We start from the raw sequence: 24,044 nt of genomic DNA, 5'->3' as shown, positions 1-24,044 counted from the left end.
GAAGTATTTCTAGTAAACTCTCTGGGCAGAAAAGCAAACACACATCTCTTGTAGAAAAGAGACCCTTCGATCCCATTGAGTGGCAGGAGATGGAGCATTGGCTGAGCCTGGGCACATCACCTGCATCCCTCACATCAGCAGCACCTGAGCCAGGACTGCTGCATTCCAGCTTGCCCCTCTGCTTCATGGAAACTTTATTTGTATCTACATCACTAATTTTATATTTTAATTAAGCCAAAGAAATCTGCAAAGAAGCGGGAGCCAATTCAAGCCAGCACAGCAGGAGAGGCAATTGAAAAGATGTTAGAACAGAAGAAAATCTCAAGTAAAATTAATTATAATGTGCTAAGGGACCTGAACAGCAAAGGAAGTAACACACCAAAGAAAGAGGATGACAGCACTGATGACAGCACCAACACCAAGAAGCTGTCAAGAAGAAAATCTATTGCCAGTAGGAATATAGCCAACCCTGTAAACAGTGTGGGAAAAAGGTACTGCAATTGTTCATTTATATCTCTGTCTGTGAGACTGTCTATGTATCTTTCTGAGCCAGACAATGTAGGGACTAAAACATTTGTTTGAGGCTAAAATAATGTCGGGGCTCTGTTTTTATTTATTTTGCCTGCACTGTCATAGCGACACCTTATTTACAGTTCACATTTCAGAGGTCTGCTTTGGTGTGAGTTAATCATCCTGAAGCCAAAAACCCCCCAAAATCAATGGAAATTCATAAATGTGAATCTATCAGTGAGGGACACCTTTTCTTCATAAAATCCTGACATGTGCTGTCCTTCCTTTAAGTTGTCTGTATGAGCTGACATGACACTAAATGTTCGAAAGCTTTGCCTTTTTGCTTGATTTGAAAACCATAGTTCCATCTGTTTTGACAGCTAGCTGCTTTGATTAGCTTTTATTTTAGTTTTATTCCAAACTTTTGTTGTTAATTGATGACACAAATACAAAGCTTTACAGTAAATATGCTTGTCGGTTTTCTGGTCTGCATTTGAAAATGTTTTATAGTGTGATGAAGGCTCCTGTTTTAAGGAGTGAAATATTCAACTTGCTGGGCAGATTTGTAGTGTGCTGTAAAATGTATAAGGAGATTGATGTGTCCAATCTGCAATATTCAACTATTTTATCTGTCTTTGGTTTATGAAGTCACGTTGGATCATCATTTGAATCATTTTGATGTATAGTAATTTCTTACTTAGATGTTATTTATTTATTTATTTATTGCCTATTCATTTACTGCCAGAATTATAGGCCAAATGCCACAAGGAAATCCTGGTATTTAATTTTGCAATATAAAATAATGTCTTTGGACTGTTCAGATTTTGGCATGTGTTGAAACTTCCCCCATGAGGGCAAGAGGGCAGCCACCTACAAGGTGTGAGAAAACATCTGTTTGTGAAAGAACAGGGTACATGGGATACCTGAAAACAGGGTAGGGGAAAGACAGTAAGTGCAAATCTCTCAGAAGCTGAGGAAAATAAGGATGGCAAAACCTAACCCCTTATTTTAACTTCGACATTGAGGCCAGAGGCATGGGCTTCAGTTTGGGCTGAGAAGCCAAATTCCAAAGTCACTGGCCCCACTGTCACCAGATACTGGTTTTTACAGTATATCAGAATCTTTTCTTCTTTATTCTGTATTTTTGGCTTTATCCTCGTTCAACTTCTCATTCTCAGTAACAAAAGCTTTGCTTTTCAGCTATTGACTCACTGGGGATTTTAGGCTCCCCTCTAAGTTGCAAGTAAGTTTCCCACTAATAAAGGATGGGGAAGATGCATTGAGGATTAATTTAACAGCATTTAGCTTATGATTTATTTGCCGTTATTAATGAGTCATATTTCTGGTATTTCCAGTAAAGTAGGACCAATTCAGTTGTCTGAAATGCAGTGCTGGGTGGGAAGTAGGGGCAACCAGGATCCTGGTTGCATTTCAGAGCTCAGCAGTGACAGCCAAGCTCAAGCTCCACTTGTCACTTCTGAGCTTTACAGAAATGTTGAGTCCTTGGAATTCCTGTTGAAGTCAGCATGTAAAACTCTTAACAGGTATTAAACTCTTTGGAAAATCATGCCATAAATATTTAATTTAACAGTGGTGCAACTTGAAAAGGTTTCTAAATAAATACAAATCAGTATTTTCCAAAAGCAGCTAATAAAACGTGTTTATTTTTCCTCTTGAGAGCTTAAAGTACGTCCTTAAGATGCATAACAGAGTTTCCTGATGATGATTAGCAGATCTCAGATACAATGAATTTTGTAGCAGAGCACTTCAGAGGAGGTTGAGGATATATGCAGATAAGTGAGATAAGAAGATTTTGCACTCATGAAGTAGGCAGTGCTCTTGCTTAAATATTATCAAGGACTTGACAAACATTAGTTGGGCCTTTTTTTTTTCCATATAATTAAAGATTTATGACATAGTTTTGATTTTTTAAAATGCCATGCCTTTTAAATGGCATGCATAAATTTCTGTGCTCTGCATTGTTCTTATATGCCTTGCATTCATTGCCTTTGTTCAGCATTGTTACTCTGAGAGGTGACTGGCTAAAGACTTTCCTAGGGATACAAAAATCATGATAATTTATATGCAATTAATAATAATAAAACTCCTGAACATTGCTTATTGGAAAATGAATGAAGCACATAATGTGTCTTTTTCCAGGAGGCATTTGCAGAAATGGGATCATATGGTTTGGATTGGAAGGGACTTTAAAGATCATCTATTGTTTTGGTTTGTAGTGATTTACAGGCCTGCATATTTATCTTTATGTATTTTAAATATTTAGCAAGCTGCATCTGACTGCAGTAGCACCATGAATAACCAGGCTTTGATCCAGTCACTTAGTTCATTGCAGTTGTAGTCAGATTTTAAAGAGCTATTTCTTTAGTCCTGATCCCAATTAGAAGATGCCAGTACAGGGATGTGTGTACCAAGTTACAGGATGGGAAATGAATACTCATTCTTGGTGATTAAAGCAGTGCTCCTGTAATGGTATAAAAATGGAAATTTTTTAATATATATAGATAAATATATTTCTTACTTTCCTTTTGCAAGTCAGTTTACTTACCACACCAGATTTGGACAGGTGTTTTAGCCAAGTTTGTCATGTGTCTTAGAAATCATCTTCATATACAATCTGAAGCACTCTGGAAATAGGAAGTTGATATTAATTTCCATTTTTCTAATTGCTTCTTGCTCTAGAATAGTCTGTGCTGTTATTTCCACACAGAGGATTTTGGATTATCCCTAGAAAATGGGTACCCCACCCAGACATGGTGCAATCTCTTGGTTTTTCTTTTTTTAATATCACATGAAGTAGCAGTTATTGTGTTAATCAGTTAAAGTACAGAAAGGCTTTTGTTTCCTGATGTGATAATGATAGGCAAATTTTACAGTCTTGTAAAAAGTTGTTGATTTGAAAGAAATTTATAAAGAGCTGAAATGCTAGGCAGGTCCCAGGAGTATGCTTAAACTGGATAGTCTTTCAGTTGGTGGCCCTTTTATTAGAGCTTTGTTGATACTATAATCACCTAATAGTTACTTGGATTTCAATGACAAAATAATTTTACCTACATCTTATTTTATCAAAAACCCTAATTTTGAAATCTCAGAAATGTTTGGTAATTTCTGCAATTTTGGGAGGAAGGTAGTTCAAAGAATTCTTCCAAAGATCATGTAGGTTTCTCCCTGTTAGGAGTAGATAATATGTGCATCAGTATTTTCAGAAGCAAACTGATGTTTTGAACAGGTTTCTTTACTGTGAACTTTTTGAGCTTTAGAAAGAGCCTGGCTTTCCTCAGACACAGCTCCCAGAATTATACTAGGGGTTTACTTATTTTATCTGTCAGGATGGTAGAAGACTAGTAATGACAATGTAAGTAATTTCAGGAAACTTTATGTTGCGTAAATGTATTTCATTCCATTTCTTGCTGCATTTTTCTTCCAGTGAGTATCACGACTAGTGCTTCCTATGCAAAAGCCTTTTCATTCCCACTGTGTTGAAGATGTGGCACAGTGGATGCTACTATAATAGATGGTGCAGCTCTAATTTCAATTACCAGTTGCACAGTTTATCTTCACTAATGTCTTCTGTGCACATGAAACATAAGAATAATATGTTGAACTCCAAGAAAAGAACAATTGCCACTTCAAGCCCCTTAAAATCTGAACTCCAGTTAGAGCTGTGCCATGTGCTGGAGCACTTCAAGTTCAGTAAAGAGGGCTTTTAGGACTGGAAGTATCTGGTTAGAAGCTTAATAATTTATTTTATATTTACTTGAGCTGAATTTTATAACATTACGTGTAAAGTGAAATGTGTTGTACCAAGAAAATGTGGGAACAAGAAAGCTTTCAAGTCACTGCTTTTAAAAAATTTTAAGCCTATTTCTTGCTATGTGCTTGAAATTGGTAATGATATCAGAAAAGACAAGATCTATTATCAGGGGAGTAAATGTGTCAGGTTAATCTCCTGAAGAATTTGCCTTGGTAGAAATGAAGCAGGACTGGGAAGCGCAGTGGAATCCATTGTAATGAAACAAGGTTGTTCTGAATGGAACCATATGAATATATAATAACAAACCAAATCATGCCTGTTATGAGTATGACAAAAACCCTTGGTAGTGATCTCAGATCTGATTAGATTTGAAAATTCACCTCCAAATTCTCTCCATGGTCTCACTTTTATTTGCTGACTATCCATATTCCCAGTAGAGCTTGGTGCATGGCTCCACCTGTGCTTTAGAGCCATGGGATTTGGGTGTTGGGAATTGTGCCCTTTCAGTACCAGGGACTTACTCTGCTGCTCAAGTTCCTGCTCTAGGGTGCATATTTTCATCTACCATCTGCTCCAGCTACATTTTTGTTAGCTTTTCAATGGGTGTCACAACTGTAGAAAAATCCTCTTTATTAGGGAGAATGTATGTGATGCTTTTCTGCAGCCTTGCATGTGACATCTTGTTTACCCTGATAAATTGCTTGATGCTTTCTTGTCTCTAATTGGAATCATATTTCCCTGGAGAGTAAAATATGGGCAGAAGCCTAATTTTGATGCTTTGGAGGAGCCTGCAATGCCACAGTGCCAAGGGAGCCTGGGTGAACAATGAGAGACCCTCAGCTGCCTGTCCCAGCTTCCACCCTTGTTTGTAGTTGTCCCTTTCTGGTGTCCAGGATGGAGTTCCTGCTCTGTAAGGCTGGATGCTCCAGACTCAGCTGTGACTCTGAATGTTGCCCAGAGCAGCTGTGGCTGCCCCATCCCTGGAAGTGTTCAATGCCAGGTTGGATGGGCCTTTGAACAACCTGGTCTAGTGAAAGCTGTCCCTTGGGCTGGTCTAGGTGACCTTTGAAAGTCCCTTCCAAACCAAACTACTCTATGATTCCATGATTCTATTCTACACTGGCCATGGTTTGTCACTGATTTTTATAAACCCAAAGGAAATGGGTTTTTCAATGTATGATGTTTTTAGTTCTACATTATGAGACTGGTATTTGTGGAGGGGAGGAGCATCAGCTCATGTTTCCCAAATGACTGAGGCCATTCCAAAACAGCATGAAGCAAAGCTCAGCTTGAATGATCTAAGGGATTCCTGAGCATCTTAAAACCTTTGTATTAGTTAAATCAAACCAGGTAATTATAAAAGTTAGAGCACTTTTCATTCACTATGTCTAGAAGAGAGTTGTTGGTTCAGAACCTTCTTTGTTAAGAAAAATGACATTGCAGTAATAGTTTAAAAGTTTGGGAATGGGTATCTTAAAAGTTCCTTGTCTGCAGATGGTGCAGTGGAGTCTGGTGGGCTGGTGGGTGTCTGCAACCAGTCCTACAGGTTGGCAATTGGTGATGAAGCAGAGCTCCTGAAGGGGGACAGATCCCTGTATTTGATGGATTTGAAGCTTTTGAGAGTCTTTTCCATGCTGGTTTTGGTGGTCATTCTCTCTACAAATGGGCCCTTTCAGATGAGATCTTAATATGCTTTAATTTTCTGCTATATATTTTTATTTTTCAGAATTGCCTTCGGCTCTTTATCTAATTTACTTTTGATACCCTGTTTTTCTCTTTCTGCTTTGAATTCTGTTACAGAGTTTGGAATTCATGTATGTTTACCCAAAGTGAGATATTAAATTTTATTTCTTTTCTTGTGCTGCTTTAGGCCTTCTTTTTATATGTGACTAAAGGGGTAACACTGATTTCCCACCTGGAATAAAATTCCATACAGAAGATACTGGGAGCCCTTTCTGAGATGGTAGTTAGGAATTTATTCTATAGCTTAGTTGTTATTTGGTATTATTTAGTGTTTTGTATGGAAGCAGTCTCATGTTGGCTGCAGGATTCAGGCTAGACTGTGATTGCTGGGTGCACTCGCTGGGAGTGTGTGGAGTCAGCTTTTGGTTTGAATATTGTGTACATGGTGAATAAATTCTCTAACCACTTGGACATAACTGTTTTCTTATGTGATCTACGCTTTGAGAGTTTCTTTGGAGTGTAATTTCATGTGTGTTTCTGCTTTGCTGTGGTATATAATCATTTAAATCAAAGGTTAATCAAAATGATTACTCATTTTGAACAGGAAAAGGGTGACATTTGATAAGTACCTCCACTTTAAATAAATCCTACCAATGTTTTCCAATCTTGTAACTTTTAGAGGGACAAGCTTATACCAATTATGTTTAGTATGTTATTTACAAAAAGCTAAGCCAAGGTTAAAAAAAGGAATTCAAGACTTCCAAGGTTCTGCCTTTTAAATCATGCATCTCCTTATTAAAGTTAGCTCTTCGGGGGAGAGCCTCCTGAATGACCTTGAAAGGAGCTGACACTTGCTTTTGCTTGTTCACAGTTGATTTGAGGAGTGGATTTGCTCAAGCCTGTCGTGTTGTAACCTGGCTAATGCTGCAGGTTACTGCTGTTCCTGTGAGCTAAGCAGCCTTTTGTAATGAGGAGATAAAGCAGAGGCAGAGAAATGGATCTGACCCAACATGTTGTAAAAGGAGAGTGTGTGGTTTTAATGTCTGAATGCTGAAATGTGATGACCAGTCTTTCCTTCTTCAGTAAGTGAGGACACAGGAGGAAAAAGGCATCATCCTCTGCATGTAACACCTCTCCCTGAGAGGATGCAGAGTTAAGCAAATGCCACTGAGAGACTGGGAGGCAGGAACCAGCTTGGGGTCCAGGCAACGATGCAGCAGGTTTTTATTTTACCCTGGAATTCACTTCTCTTGACACTGCGCTAGGACAGACAGATGGGGAAAGAATAATTTATTCTTAAAAAAAGAAATAATCCCAAAACAAAACCAAAAAAAAGCATCAACAAAACAACCTCCCTCCAAACTGTCCCCAAACCTGTCCTTACAGAAGCTGTCAGATGTTTGTCAGGAATTGATGTTTATTCTAATTACTCAGACTACTTTGAAGATCAATTCCCCTGATACAATAGCATTTTTATTTCACATCTGTCAGGCTCGATGCCTCTCAGAATACAGCTGCATTAAACTCTGGAACGTGTATGGATAATGTTTCACAGGCTCTGCTCTGCACCACTGGGAAGGGAGCTCCCACCCAGCCATTGCCTGTGTCCCCAGCCTGTTGCAGGAGCTGCTGCTCTGGGTCATTCCCGGCTCATTCCAGCGTCTCTGAACTTTTTGTCATGTTTCTTAGGGTGAGGTTAGCAAAAAACTCATTTCTTCATCCCTTAGTGCTTTCCTTCCTTCTGTAGGAGGTGAATCATTTCCCCTTTCATGCCTGTTCTGCCAGTGAGTCAAGAGAAACTAACTTAAAAGATTTTCTAGGCTGTTATATTAGTAAAATGAGTATTCTTGTTAAAAATCCCAGTTTGGGGTTCATTAGTTTCTGAATATTGGAATAAAATGCCAGAATTTCAATATGGCAATTAACCCATTTGTATCCTCACTCTGTAAAATACAGTTGGAGAAAAAATAGCGTAGTGGTAGGGGAAATAATGTAAAGAAACCTCCTTGATGTGACCTGTACCAATTTATTTAAATTCAGTGATGCTGCAAATCATCCATCCCTAGTTGTACATCATTCATTAAGAGCTTTCAAATTTTATAGTACAGACTTTTAATGCTGTCAGAATGTGGTTGAGTGTAAGGATAAGGGATCATTGTCTGCTGGGACTGCAGAGGAGTGTTCCTGAGCTGTCATTTACTGGGAGTTATGGGAACTTTTGAGAAATACACATATATAAACCCTTCAAGATTGGCTGAGGACACATCTAGACTTGTGTGAGTGTTTCAGGAATAACAAGAATCTGCCAAATCTGGTGCTCTGTTCCATTTACCCCAAATTATTAGAATGCCTTCAATTTAAAACTAAAAAGGCATTGATCCGGCTCGACCTTGTGGCCCAGACCCAGGTCAAGTCTCCTTATTTTTACAGCAGCCTTTTTGTTTGTTTAATATAAATTGGATATTTCTTTTCTGCCTCCCACTCAAGAAAGTCATCCCTGTGTTGGATTCCGGGGGAGGTGGCTGGGCCGTACAAAAATGCAGAGGGGTTTTTGATGACTCTCTGAAATAATTTCTTCTTGCATTTTAAAACCAAATAAGAGCAATTTCAGCCCAGAAGATAATTTTGTGTGACAGTTGGATTGCAGTGCCTTGTTTATCTATGTTCTCATTTTCAGGTTGGTTATAACAAAAGACTATGTGAGCTTTTTTCTTCCAAATTACATTCAGTGGGTCTAATGGGAGACAATATAAATATGTATGTGCAGTCTCTTGAACTTTATAAGGTGTTAGCAAAAATAGTTACATGTGGTGCAGGGATGAGGAGAGTGGGAAGAAACAAAAAATTGGAAGTGTTATGTGTCTTGTTATCAAACCCTGGAGGTGCATGTCCTGTGGCTGAGAGGGCTTCAGCACTGTGAAATGCTTGTTCTCAGTCTGTAGATGTTTCTGATTTTTTTTCTCTCTTTTTCTTTCACGGGTGGAAAATGGTTGGTTTCTGAATTGATTTTTCTTTGACCCTTTTTCCAGCAGGGTCTGCTTGTTGATCTTTACAGTGTATGTCTGTTCATTTTTCCAGTTTAAACCACAGGAGGTATATCTGATGTGTTTTAGATGTGTCAGTGAAGTTGGGTCTTCAGTGAGTATTTGTAAAATGTTGAAGGGAAAGGAGCCAACCAAACAAAAAGTTAACTTCCCCTCACTGCAATATGGCATACATTATTTTACCAAGACCAATACCCAAGCTAGGGGAGCAGTCACACAAAGCTTCTTGTTCCTTGCTGTGTGCAGGCATTTCCAGATGGGATGGCTGGCTGTGGTTCTTTCACCATGGCAGGGTAAAGGGTTGGAAAGTTGCAGCAGTTTGTTACAAAACTTGAAGTACTATTTGCTCACGTAATATTTAGCAGCATCCACATAATTAGTTTTAAATCAGCCAGTGTGCTGTAACTTAGTAATTTATGTAAGTGCTGTTCCATTACCCAGTGATGCTGCTGGTGCACTCGCTGAGTTCAATTTTACCTTGCTGCAGTTGTTGCTAAATATAGGTTGAAACATTCTGAGATAACTTCTACATGTGGTCTTGGAAGATATATGCAGAAAATTTAACTTTTTCTTCTGTCGTTGGATTTCCAATTTATTGTGAGTCAGAAATCTCTGCCCAGCATTTTCCCCCCTTCCTTCAGTGCTGCAAGACCATAGATTGAGCAAACCCATTGCTGTGTTTAGGATATTCAGAACTGAGCACACTTCCTGACCTGCTCTCATACAGGTCCCTGCCTTGTGACTACGAAGTATGATGAGGGAAACCACCCACTTTTATATATATATATATATACATTATATATACATATATACATATTTATATATATATATATACATTGCTGTCCCCCGAAGTTTTGCCCCTGAACAGAACACTTGTGCTGCCACAGAGGTCAGATGGGAAGACACAGAGTAGAGTGCAGCATGTGTGGACCTCAGGACCTGCTGTCCATCTGCAGTGGAGAATCCCTGGCCCTGAGCACTCTTCCCAGGCATTGCTTGGCTCAACAGCTGTCAAAACCCAGTCAAATTAAAGTGTAACAGCCCACAGCATGACATGGTGCAATAGATTTTAAATCTTTATTTATACTCAGAGTTGAGTGTAATCTTCCTGCTGAATTGGAGCACTGGATGATGTTGGACATTGAGAGCACTCTCAGGCCACATACAGAATAGAAGTATTCAGATATGTATTCAGTAGTCTGTCACCTCTTTATTCTGAAATTCTTTTAGATGTGATATTTATGTTAAAGAAATATATGCTGTAACAGCGTAGTGTTCTTTTAAGAAGTTATCAACATTTAATCTGAGTGGTTTGAGATATTTAATCTGAAGTATGAAGGACATGCATACAGATTTGGAAGTGGAATGAAGTGGCTGGCATATTTATTTTATAAGGTTATCTTTGCCTGTCTACAGGGGTAACATAGTAGTTTTAAGAGAAAAATGGCTTTGCACACTTCTGCATGGATTTTATCATGGAGCAATAAAGAAACAAAATAATTTGGAATCCTAACTAAAGCTGTTGCTGAAGTTGACTGAGATAATCATCAGATTAAAGCTGTAGTTGAATCAATCAGTGATCTGATGAATTAATAGCAGAGATGAAAGTCAACAATGAATAAAATTATTAGATGAAGAGACACAAGACAGAAATCAGGGTAGTTTAAAACATTGCAGCAGGTTATTACAAGGCAGTGTCACTTGCTTCCTTGTTCTTGGAGGCAGAGGTGGGACCATCCAGTCTGGGCTTTAGTAGGTCAGTATAAGGGTTAATTCTGTGCCTGAAGGTGCTGCTTAATTGAAGGTGGTTTAAAAGCTTGTTCTTTTTCCTTCCAGATAAACTGTGTGCAAGCAATATTGTCTTAAAATTTGATATGCAAATACAGCACATCTTAGACATGTTTGCACTTTATTCATAGCTATTGAAATATTACAGAGAAAAATGATGGGAACAGAGCAGCAGAACAGTGAACTCCTTTGTGTGGATTGTTTGTGGAACAGGGTGGTTGGGAGAGCAGCTTGGGTTGCTGGTATCACTGATGGTGCCTACTGTGGGCTTTGTCTGGGTGTTCCCATGCCAGGCTGTACCTTCTGAGCTTTCTGCTCCACCTCTGGACAGTGTCCAGGAGATTAGGATCATCAGTGGCTCTCAGTGATGTGCCAGTGCAAAAAAAAAATTACTGTTTGCCAACATGTTAATTTGTTTCCCCACCTCTGAAACTATCTACAGGCAGTGGTGAGTTTAGAGCTCGCTTTGCCTAAAGTCAGGTCCAGTCTGAATGTGATTTCCACCCCTAGGAAATCTGGAATATAAAAAATGATTGGGCCTTATTATCACATTACATGTAACTTTTTTTCAAGTCAGAACATAAATAGTCCAAATGTACAAGAGAGAAGCTTGCTGGGAAAGCTTTAGTCTCATCATGGAAAAGTTCAGAGTATATATACCTTTAAATTTCCATAAATCCCTGTAAGAATAGTGATATTTTTTGTCCATTCTTATTTTCATTTTCTTGTTATTTCTTGTTCCTTTTCAAGAGCAAAGCATTGGGGTAATGAAAGCATTTGGTTTAACTGGATTTCATATATTGATCTTGTATGGCTCAGATAGACAGTGTCATACATTTCATGAAAATAAACCTAACGCCATACCAATTCAGCAAATCTAAAAGCATGAGATGACAATAGTTGCTTCTGTTCTATTAAAAACAAACAAACAAACAAACAAAAAAAAAAGGGTGGGGAGAAGCCATGAAGGGCAGAAAGACAAAGAAAAAGGGCTAATTAAGGATTTAAAGCCACTGAGGTTTGGACATTTCTGCAACCAGTGAACTGAGTCGAATGTAAAGTGTGGTGTGTGTAAGCTGTAAGGAATCATAAATTCTGTATAAAGCAAAACAACTTCATAGCAAATGACTGAGTAGCTGGAGAGATCTTGGATGGAAGAGAAAGGTTTCTGTAAAAATAAACCTCATCTTGCTGACCTTTGCCGACCCTGGCTGCCTCTCTCTTAATCTAACCTGAAGAGTTTAGAAAAACCCCAAACATCAAAAGGAGCCGTAGCCACCATTGTCTCCCGGAGCCCCATTGTGCTGAGGAGTGATTGCTCAGGAAGCAGCAGCAGCTCCTGCTCGGAGCCTTCCCCCACTGGCACCAACAATGCAGCCCTGGCTGCAGGTCAGGCTGGCCATCCTTGGAAAAACAACCCACCACTCTTGACATGATGGATTGGGAAACCTGACTCCGGCATTCATTTGCCCAAACTTGCTTGGAAGATTTGCTGGGTTTACTGAGCCAACATTTTTCAGGTGCTTCCTGTGTTTTATCCAGGAGTGGATAAATAACTCCTATGTTCAGTGGCAGAAAATACGAATGTAATTGCATCACATTGAAAGCTTGCCTTTCAATATAGTAATCCTCAGAGTCTGGATTTTTTAAAAATTATATATATATATTCTTATACATGCAGATATATATATATACACACTCACAAGTTTTACAGAAAAATTTCTTCAAATAGCTGTTGGAGGAAAATGCAGGTTTCATGCATTTATTTCTGTCTCATGGGGAGAAATGACAACATTTCTGAGATCCAGTGATTACTAGGCTGTAGTTTTCTGTTAGCTTTGGGTCTCAATTTAAAATTACTCCTTAAAGCTTAAGGAAGTCTTAAATTATGAAGCATTAGGAAATCCTGAGATCCAAGGCACTGGGTGAGCTTGCAGTATAGTATATATATTCATTATTTTGTTGCTACTTCAGTAGCTCACAGGTATTAAGCACAGCGTTATATTAACTTTTTGGTGAAGTCCAAACACTAGAAAACTCAAGTTTATGGTTCAGCATTTGCTGATAGGATTTGCCACTGAGGGAAGTCCAGACTTCAGATGGCTTTTGCAGAGTGCTTGTAGAGGCCAGCCACAGGAACAGATGCATTTTTGTCTCAATTACTTTCCCTCTCTTTTCAATTTCAGTATCTGCTGATTTCATTTTAAAATCCCTTTTAAAGCAAATGAGATAGCTAAGGGTTTTTCTAGCACAGTAATCAAGACCTTTAAAACCCCACCTCTCTACAGGCCACAGTTTTAAGAGCTGGTGTTTGTGCTGCTATTGCCTGTGCTGGGCAGGGTGTTGGCATATGCTGTGGGAAACATAGTGGAGCAGAGGCAACCCATTTCAGGCTCTACTTCCAAGTAATTTTAAAAGTTGATGAAGATTTTCAGGCTTTTATTGGAAGACTTATCTTTTTCTAAAGCACTCTGAGCAGCAGAGCTCCTCTTGCCTGTGCACTCTGCTCCACATCACTGCTCCAGAGATACCTGGCCAGCTTCCAGTTTAAATTCACTTAATAGGGTAAATTTGAAATGATTTAAACACTCTCAATTTACCACCATAACCAAAGGGTCGAAGCCAGGAGCTGCAGAAGCACTGATATTCAAGAGAATTTTTCAAGAGGAATTCAGATGTAGCTGCTTTTAAAATGTCATTAAGATGAGATAAGGAATGCTTTAGGTAAGTGATTCCAATCTCCCAAATCTTCTGTTAATGGATCACCCGAAGATTTTCTGTACCTACCTAGGCCTGGAGTTTGTCCCACTGACCTTGGTGGACTTTGGTTCACACTCTCACACCTGTGCAATGTGTATTTTGGTGTATTTTGGTATGTATACAGGCACCACACAAAATGGTGAGGCTCTGTCCCTAACAAGGCACTGAATGGACCTACTCTGGCATTGTGCATGCTTTTGGGATGACATGGTGAAACAATCTACTTTAAAACATCTGAATTTTTGCCAAATTACACTGCAGCTTTCTCAGATAACTTACTGTTGATGCTGTCTATTCTATTGATGTAAATATTTTCCTTTCTTACTTTGTGAGACTTTTTAGGATGGGCATCACCCTTGTGTTTAATGATCTTTCTTCAGCTCTTACTAAGTATATCTCAATGTGATTTATTATCTTTCTGTCTAACTTAGGCTCCTAAGCACAGTTTTGCCTGCAGTTCTCTCAAAATCTAGAAAACGAACCTTTCATTTTCCATGAAGAGGAGAGCATAGCTGTGTTTCTCTTTTCCTTTGAACTTCATAGGCACAAAAAAAAAAGATAAGCAGGAAAATGGAGAAAAATAATTCAGAAACACTGAAAGGGGCTCACTGATTAAACTGTAGGGAACATTCACGTATCTGCTGTTTTGGTCTCCTGAGAATCAATACTGTGAAACTAATCTATGATGCTGCAGCAGTCTATAATAACTCCAACATATTATCTTTCAGAGTATTATTACTGGAATAAAAATTGTTGGGTTTAAATTGTGAAGATATCGGGATACTCATCCTGGTATTCATTATTTCATAAAATGGATCCACAGTGTTCTCTGTGTGCAGACACAGTTCGATATTCCTTCAAAATCATATTGAAGAATGATGATGCTGTTCCAGTGATCCTGTCCAGCACACTTACTCTTGAATGGGGATGTAAAAAAAAACCAAGAAACCCAAGCAAATTGTGACTGCTTCATTTCTGCTGCTGATCATTGCACAGATGTCATCTCTCAGTTGGCTGATGAAGAGAAGGAGAAGGAGTGTCTGTGTCAGCCTGATTTTTCCCAGTGAGAGCTGCAAATCCACCTTGAAAATTTTTTTGTGTTGACTTACGGTCTTTGATTGTTAGATACTATGAGTTTATAATTGGTTGAGGAGGGAGAAGTATCTTTAGTGATGTATTTATTGCTGTACTGATAGACAAGTTATGAAGTTTGGGCTAATTGTAATTTCCTGTGTCTCTGTAAATGGATTTGAAATGACTTGTTTGCTCTTGTGCTGTAGTAACTTCAGTCATTTATTTTTTCTTTCAAGCAACTGAATCCCATATTGCCTCTAATCTGGGAAAATATTAGATTTCCTTCACCTAATCATAGAGTCTTGGTTTTGCAATTGCATTTTGAAACAATGATGGACAATTGTCAGTGAAAGCAAAAAGGCACGATTTGTACTGAGGCTGAATTTGGAAGTCTCTGTTAAAAATATGTTTGCAAAACAACCAGTAAGCAATGGAAGTAACAAAGTCTAATTTTCTACTGGTTGCCATCTTTTTTTGCCTTGGTCATTCCCTTCCTTTGCTGAAGCAAGATCCTCAGTTCTACAGCTGTTGGCTGCGTGGCATGTGGTTGATTCCTTCCCCTTTGATGAGGGAACTCTTTTGTATCTCCTCTTCCTATTTCCAGTTTCCACAAAGGAACTTGCTTATCTTGGTGACTTTTTTGTTGTTGTTTTGTTGTTTTGTGGTTTTTTTGTTTGGAAGTGTTGGAGTAGAGTGTAAGAGACATAGATGGAGTGTCAGGATATTGCACAGTTATCTTTTCATAATTATCTTCTCTAAACACTGGAGAGTGCACCCTGTTTGTGTGGGAAAAGACTTGGAAATAAGGAGTGCATTTCTTTTAGGTAGTAGCTGATTTTTGGGGGTTGGACTAGATGGCCTTTAAAGGTTATTTCCAACCCAATTTGTTTTATGATTCTATAAATTAATGAGACTTTCTGAGCTTATAGTGGTGTGGGGTTCGGTTTTGTTGGTTTTTGTTTGTTTTTTTTCCCCAACTGGTCCAAGTATCTTCTAACATTTAGTAACTGTAGGTTTTTCAGGATGAATCCAAAATCACTGCATTGCTAGGGAAAGAATGCCCTCAAAAATAACTTTTAACCCTCAAAACCACCTATGTTAAGGTTTCCCAGTATTGGTAATGAATACATAGGTGTGATGCATTTTATCAACTTTGCTTGCAGAGAGCCAAAGGGAGTTTGTCATAACACGAGTCCCTTATTGATGACACGGTTGTCTGTGATTGATTAAAAGTGGCAGATTTATTTCAGCTTCAACTCTTTCCATTAGCATTCCTATCGACCATCTGGCAGTGGAAAACCTCACTTGTGAGATAGACTAGGATCTTGTTAAAAAAATTACAAGATTTCTTGGGGCCTTTTTTTTTGCCAGTGTCCTGATGAGCCAGAAAGTTGTCACTTCTGGTGACAGTTCTTATTGCCTGAAAGGGTTGAGACTGATGCTGGGTCAGCCTGTGGCTTGTTTTTAATGGCTTTTAATTATTGCCTTGATCGCAGCAAGCATTCAGTTAATGGTTATGCAAGTATCATTCTGTGGGCTTTGTAGCTCTTCAGTAGCCTTCACTTGTTGGTTAGGATGAGAAGGATCAGCTTGCTGTTCAAGTGGGAGGAACAGAGTAAACAACTTCTTTCAAAATGGTGTCTACATAAAACTAGAACTTTCCCTGAACTGCTCAATTATGAGATCATCATATTGTAATCAAAATCATTTGACTATACTTAAGATGCCCTAATCAAAGTCATTTACAGATGATGTGCAGGAAGGGATGCTTAAGGGGCAAAAAGCGAATTCTAAATGGGTTGTGATGTTGCAAAGTGTGGGGTTGCCTATATGTCCATTAAATGGTAGATACATGCACTGATATGGAGAAATATGGAGCTGGCATGAACGGGCAATGACACCTCAGGGCATTCAGTGAGGTTTCTGCAACAATACAGTGAGTTACATCACAGCCTGAAATGCAGCAGCTTCTCTGGCCCCACTGCCCCTGATGAGTAATAGAGTAGCAGGGCAGTCTTTGGTGAACAGCTTTATGGGGCTTTTCTGCTGCAGTGTTTGGCACTTGGAATTGTAATGCTGGCTCTGCCTTCCCACCTGCAGCATGCCCTGCTCCCCAGGAATACAGTCATTCGAAATAAAGGCATGGATTCTCGTGGTTAGGATCGCTTCCTTCTAAATTTTATAGGGGGCATTCTAAAGATGAATGTTACCTGTGTGTTGCAGAGAGGTGAGTTATGAGAAAAAATATGTGAGTTTCCTTGTATGCAGGGTTTGCTTAAAACAATTCTTTGACATTGTTGTTGACCATACTTTTTTCAGGGAGGGAGGTTTGGCAGAAATGTTTCCATTTCTCAAAGTGTGATAGATTTCTGTCCAGTCTCTCCTTGGAGGCTGTAAATATTTTAAATGGTTCCATGGGTATTTCAAGGTTGTGGCTTGCTGAGGCATAATGCACAAGGGATTGCTCCCTAAATGGGCTCTTCATTGCACTTAGACTCACACAAACATTGCAGCAAGTGAAGGTGTTAAAAAATATGCATGAAGGTCAAAGTGACAGGTCTTATTAGGAGCTTACTGGCAATAGTTTTCTTGAAGAGTAATCTCCTAACAATTTATTCTCAATTCTGTATTCTATTTTGGAAATTGTGTTGATGCAGCATTAAGATTACAAAGATGGTAGTTACTTGTGCAATATTTAGCATTAGAAAGGAGATGGATCCCTTCTGGTTCTATTTTGCATCATTAGAAATGTTTATGCAATTTCTGAAAATGAAATGTTTTTGGAGTTAGCAGGGATTATCTGAAACCCATACATAATGTATAGCGTAATTCTTTTTATGGTCTCCTATGTTATCCTTTTTTTGGTCTGAAGTAAGGTAATATTGGAGTAAAAATGGAGAGGAAATTTATTCAGCCACTTGAAGGCATTTGGCGGAGCATTAAGATTTGTTTGGTTTTAAGTGTTTCTCAAAAAGTGCTTCTCTTGTCCGCTATTTTAATTGTGCCATCACATCTGTGGAAGATCATTATCATATTCTTTTATCCGGGCACGTGTCAAAGCATTACTCACTTCCAGCCATCTGTAGACTATTTGTTACAAATTCAAAAATTGAGCTAATAGCCAAGGCACCCTCCTTGTATCAGAAAGTTTCCTAAATTTCGTCACCTACAGGGCTTTTTTGTCCTACTTACTACGTTTTCTTTCCAAAACAATGCCTTTTGGCAGCTCCTGTTGTATTCATACCGTTGTTTTGGATAAAGGGCCAGACTTTCACACACCACCATCTCAGTGCACTCTTCTGGATCCTTTGCCAGTTGTCTGCTTGAACACCATCTGTTCCTGGCAAGGAGTTACCTTCAAATACCTAACAAAACAGGTCATGGGAAAAACCAAAGTCTTCCAGGAGCTAATGGTGATAACACACCCGGATTCTCTGTTAGCATTTTCCCCGTAGCACTTTAGGAAACTTGCTCTGTTTAGGCAGATTCTCTGACCCCAAGATCTTTCCTTTTGAGGAGCAGTTCCACAACTGCCAAAGTGAACAGCAAGGAGGGTGCTAACTTGCAAGAAAATGTTTTGTGGATAGCTTGAACAATGCATGAAATTCAGTTCTACCCCATAATGAGTTGAGAACTGCACTAATGAAATCTGCAGGAGACAATAAAGTGAGTCATACAGCAAAGTTGACTGAAAATGGCTGTGCAAAGTAGTTCTGCTAAGGAAAAAAAATATATAACTGAGAGTAGAAAATAAAAAAGAGCATCTTGGAAAATATCCAGGCTAATGCATCCAAAGAAATACAGTCTGAAACGCAGACAAACATGGGAGCAGAAGCTGTAAAAGCCATAAGGCTGAAAAAGATAGAGATAGTGGGCTGCAAATTAGATATGAGGCTCTACAAAAAGACCAATTTGGGCCACTCATTGGAGGAGCAGCATGTGACGGATTAGGGAGGCATTAGGCCTGTCTTGGAGAACCATTTGCCTCTGCAGATGAGAGAATGGGAGTCATTAGTGTGGTTTCAGCAGGAGAGAACATAGTGATGTTGATCTGGAGGAAATGCTGAAGCCCCATCCAGAGTGTGGTGTGAGGAGCCCACGAACAGGGAAATGTGCAAGCTTTTGGAGTGTAGATGATGGAAACAGCAGCATATGGCATGGTAGAGCTGGGATACAGGTGAGGAAAAGGCTAATTTTGGTGGGACAGCAGGAGTCTCAGTGGTGGTACGGTTGGGTGCTGTGTTGGAAGAGAGCATAGTCAAAATACAGGGTCAAAGCCAAATACTGAGGTGAATTAAGATCTTTGTCTCCTTTTGGAGATGTATCTGATTAGGTAAAGTCTGAATTTCTTCTTTAGGGCACTCATGAATGGAAGAAAGAGATAAATGGTGATGGTGAAGCATTTACTCACTTCAAGGATCCTTTGTAGCTGGAGGTGAACCATAACTGTGCAAGCAGAGGGTGCTGCACTTCCCACTCACTAATGGATGAGAGGGGAGGATGAGGATGCCAGGCTGGGCCAGTTTCATCTCCCTTCGTTGAAGTCAGCACCTGAAAAGTTTATTTTTTCTGGCTACTCACACAAGTAGAAGTGGAAAATGAAAACATCTCAAGAGGAGTTTGTAAATCACCATAGCTGGTTTGTTTCTCCTGCATGAGTGGGGCTGTCACATGCTCTTTGGAATGGGGGCAGCTGAAAGCTCCTGCCTGCAACCCGAGGGCTGTGCTGGTGTGAAGTGGAGCTGTCTTGACCTTTCTCCACCATTGCTCCTGTTGACCCTGTTAAAGTGGGTTCAGTCCTAAAGAAACAAATCACCAGCTAATCATTTCCCCACTCTGGTGGCCATTCTCGCAGATATTTTACCATTTCAAGTAGGAGCAGTTGCTTTAAGTTGTTTGTTTGTTTGTTTGTTTGGGTTTTTTAGTGTAGGAAACAGAAGGGGGAAACAAATCTGATGCTGGCTGCAGGTCAGTTGTTCATGTCGAAAGGGTTGTATAAAGACAGGTTATGTGGTAGCATTGAAAGTGGTCCAGCTTGCTGCTTAGGATGCCTGCATTTTGCAGAGCCTGATTATTCAAATTCGCTTTTCTAATATTAGCATTAATTCTTATGAATTCTTAAAACTTCTAGCAGTGGTATGAAGTTGGTTTTTTCGCAGTCCTCTCAGACGTGGGAGCCTGGCTGTGGGCAGAGCAGAGGGCTTATCAGCTCAGCAGCTGCTGCCTCTTGCCAGCATCGTGTGCTCAGCAAATGCTGGGAGTCAACCTTGAGAGTTTACAGACACTGACTCACGTTTCCTTTGCTCTGTATTTCACTGCACTCTAAATCAGGAGTTTTAAACCCCTGCTAAATTTAGAGAGAAGAGGGAATCTGTGAATGCACCAGCTCTGCCTCTCCCAAATGCATCTCCTGTAGCTGACCAGGGGGAGAGGAGGATGGGGTTTGGGAGGGCTCTGCAGATAACCCCCAGCAGCAGCTCTGTGCTGTGAAGTGAGCCCAAAGGTAGCTCAGAGAAGTGGAGAGGGAGGAAAAGAGCCTCCAAAACAGCACTTTGAATTGCTTCTGGTGGTTTTTTTTTCTCCTTTCAAATGGTTTTATTTTATTATATCTGACACCAGTCGAGGAGAGAGGAAGCTCTTTAACCTTAATGCAAATAAAACAATAGTGTTTTAGAAAAAAAATATGCTTGCTTTATACCTCTAGGCTGATAATTGTGACAGACCAGAGAATTTAACAATAAAGCTACTCATTAGTTGTTTTTTTCTTAATCTGTTTTGCTGTAACAATCCATTTGAAGCCTGATTTTTGCTTAGGAAGAATAAAAAAATTACCTGTAGCAGTAAATTCATCTGTCTGTCATGCTGTTTATCTGTCTATCTGTCTATTCCCTAAAGACTTGAAAACGTTGGTTTTTATTTCTATACCCTTGCTGAAAATCAATTGTGACATTTTCTGTTTAGGCTGCTAAAGGTTTTGGCAGATAGAACATGGATTTTGTCTTTTGATGGTGAATTCAACTCAACATTTATTGCAGAGACCTCAACTGTTTAAACGTGTGGTGATAGACAACTAAACCTCCCACTGTGCTAAATTCCACCAGGTCTCTTCAGTAGTTTTGCTATTCAAAAAGAATTGGGACTTGTTTCATCTGTTTTTAATAAATATGAGGCTTGCACGCTGTTCATGTCAGAACTAAAGCCAACTTTGAGTTGCAGTTTGACATGTAGAGTCTTAACTTTATAGCTCTTGCTGCTAAAGACACCTACTTGGGGTGTTGTTATCCTTTAAAAAATGTAAGGGGCTTTCACATCATCTTCTCTGAACCGTGATGTTGAAATATGTGAGGGAAAGGAAAGCAAAAGCCGGGCTGCAAAAATGCTGGTGGTGTTAGAGGGCACACACTTGGACTTGCTTGCTGGCCAAGGTGGGTACCAGGATTTGGAGCAATTGAGTTTGGTTGGGTCTGAGATGCTGTTGCTGATGCTGGGGTGAGTCTGGTGGAGTCCCCTTCTGAAAGCTGGGAAGTGGGAGGAGGGCAGAGCTGGGTTTGGTGGGTCAGGCATCAGCATCAGCCTGGCCTCTCCTGCCTCATCCTGGAGGATTTGTTCAGGTGATGTCTGCAGGAGAGCAATTGGTGATCCAGAGCTCGTGTCCTGAGCTCGCTGGGAGCTGGAACTCCCCGTAGGTTTTGTGTCTGAACTAAAGTGCATTAAACACCAGCAGCTGTTAACAGGGGCTGGGGGATGGCAGGGATCAGTGCATGGCAGGCAAGGGGAGCTGTTCCTGTGTGGCTTTGCCAAACACACTCCTTGTGCTGCCAGGAGGGCTGATGGGCCAGGAGCCCGGGGCATGACTGCAGGGACAGCCCTGGCTCGGTGGCCTCCCTGACTGCTTTTGTTGGGACATGAGAGAAATCTGAGAGAAATCTGCTGCCAGGCTCTCTGCGTGGTGCTGCCATTTGGAGCAAACACCACATCACTCGTATGCCATCTCTGAAGTGTATTTTTTCATATTTATCCTGTGAGATAGATGAGGAATCTGAATGTTAGGACTGCTTGCATGGGCATCAGAATTCAGTGGGAAGACGTAGAGGCAGTAAATGAAGTCAGTATTGACTTCAATATTGGATTGATCAACTTTTGCCAGTGTTGGCAATTGGTTTTAGCACCTTTGTGTGGAGTGTGTTTATGGTAGAAACATGTGTTTTGTTTAAGAGGTTTGGGCTGCTTTCTTGTTCTTGTATTATAATTTTCAAATAAATTATTAATACTCAGAAGCCCAGAGGTAACAAGAACCTTAGAGCTGTAATTTCCCCATTGAGGCCAGGCAAAACGTAACACTTCTGAACTTCTACATTCTTGCTCTAAGAATGTCCATGAAAATTCACACCAAAGGATCATAAATTGCTACCAAATTAATTTCTAATATAAGTCTATTGTGCATGTGTTTAAATCTGAGTCAGTTTCTTTAAAGCAGTTTACTCTGTAAAACTTTTTCTATAAAAATGTGCACAGTAAAAAGTGTTTATATTGCAATATAGCACTTAGATTGCACTAAAAAACCCATGCACAACAAAAAGCCCTCTTTTTATACAACTGTTTATTTGCTGTAACATTTTACTAACCAACTGAGCAAAGTAACCCAGAGATCTGTGATGTCATGCTGAAAGCCCAGTGTTAGCTTGCCAAGTATTGATGTTCTCACGATACTTTGTAGACACAAAACACAAAAAACTAAGGCAAAGTGGAGCGATGCTGTAGTGCTGATAAAGGAAATACAGTGTATGGAGATTAAACAGCTGAAAGGCAGGCGTGTGTTACAAGTGAGTCTGTGCAGACTGTTGTCCCCTGGGGCCATGCACTTCTTAGGCATTTGCTGCATATTTTGACCAAGTACAGAATGTAGGAGATCTAAACTTTATGCATTAAAGTTTCTTAAAAAAGCAAGGGGAGGGTGTCACCGTTTTTTTTAAATCAAGTTTTTTCTGAAACTGATGCTTCAGAAATGCCTTTAGAGAGCAAAATGAGTGTGGTGGTGAAAAAAAGAAAAAGAACATAAGCATCTTGCTCATTAGTCTCAGTTAAAGCTAAGTTGATCATTGATACACATTTGCATTATTTTCCCAGCGTGGCATTCGGTAACAACTTTTCCTGGGTGTGCTTTTGTTTCGGTTGACATTTGCTTGAATGGCCAAGCAAGCTGGCAAGTTCTGTGCTGCTGGTCTTTGAAGTTGTGACTTCAGCCCAGACAGCCTCGCCTTTGTGTGCAGCAGGGAGCCCCTTCCTTCCCTTTGGAGAGGGTGGAAGTGCCACAAAGCCTGGAAAGGGGCTGTGCACACCCAGCCTCACCATGCTGCTGAGCACTTCACTTCAAGTAGCTCAGGTCCTGCAGGAATATCGGTTTCTTTGCTTAGAATTTTCGTTGCGAGGAGTTGAAGTTCAAAATAAAAAAAATAAAAGAGGCAGAAGATTAACCTGACAGTACTTTTTTTTTTTATTGATCTTCAAACATAGGTTAGTATTTAGACGGATTTGAACTACAGTAGGAATTCGCTGTCTTCTCTGTTCAACACAATTATTTCACGGTGGGGTTGGAGAGCAAGCTCTGCTAAGTACAAAGGAAAAAGTAGGGATTGACTTGAGATGGATAGCATTTGTTTCAGATTTTGCACATTGTCACAAGAGTTGTACTAAAATCTGTTATATGCCCAAAATTGTCTGAAAAACTAGACACAATACAGTGACAAAATATGAATGCTTGGATGGGAAGGAGGAATTCTCTATAAATAAGACAGTGCAGAAATATCTATTTATTGTAGCATTTGCACATTTCATGGTCAGTTGAACTTCTTTTACTGTTCACAGCCCGTATCTTAGTAATTGTGGTAGGAGTGTAGCTTACACAGCATTTATGTGACTCCCTCCCAGATAGAGCAGCACAGTGCTGAAGGACAACCCCAGCCCCTCAGTATTTCTGTGTACACAGAGCTGAGGATGTGCATGAGCAGTTTTTGAATGGAGTCTTGTAGCTACAGTAATTTTCTTTTTAATGCATCTTCCGTAGCTACAGTGAAGTGGAGGAGAGGATGTTCAGCAAGAGGAATTGCTTTTACATTGGCCCTTCTCAGAATGTGGATTTTTGTTGGCTGAAGAACTACGCACCAGGGGCCACAATTTCTTGGAAGGGTTGAGTAAAAACTTGAGGTAGAGTAAGGATTTTTAAACAGGTCTTGTCACACGGGTTTTGCCGTGTTTTGCTTTGACAGGGAGTGGCTGATTCCCAGTTACAGAAGTTTTGGCCATATGAATGTTGGAGATTGGGGTCAGCCTTCCACCTGTCCAGGTGAGGGCTCAGTGCAGAGGAGGTGTTGGGAGCCTTGGCTGTAAGCCAAGGTCAGAAAAACATCTTCCCA

General features: G+C 39.9%; 1 protein-coding gene across 1 annotated transcript in view; it reads left to right on the top strand.

Annotated features, from left to right (window-relative positions):
• The window catches only part of BRF1 (BRF1 general transcription factor IIIB subunit), a 172,025-nt gene that overhangs the window by 128,137 nt on the left and 19,844 nt on the right, over positions 1-24,044 (top strand). The window contains exon 15 of the mRNA XM_014871337.2: positions 235-491. Coding sequence (XP_014726823.2) covers positions 235-491 — 257 coding nt within the window. The remainder of the gene's footprint in view (positions 1-234; positions 492-24,044) is intronic.

This window comes from Sturnus vulgaris, chromosome 6 (genome assembly GCF_052056855.1).
Source record: "Sturnus vulgaris isolate bStuVul1 chromosome 6, bStuVul1.hap1, whole genome shotgun sequence".
In the NCBI taxonomy this organism is placed as follows: Eukaryota; Metazoa; Chordata; class Aves; order Passeriformes; family Sturnidae; genus Sturnus; species Sturnus vulgaris.
This window is presented reverse-complemented; position numbering and strand designations above follow the sequence as displayed.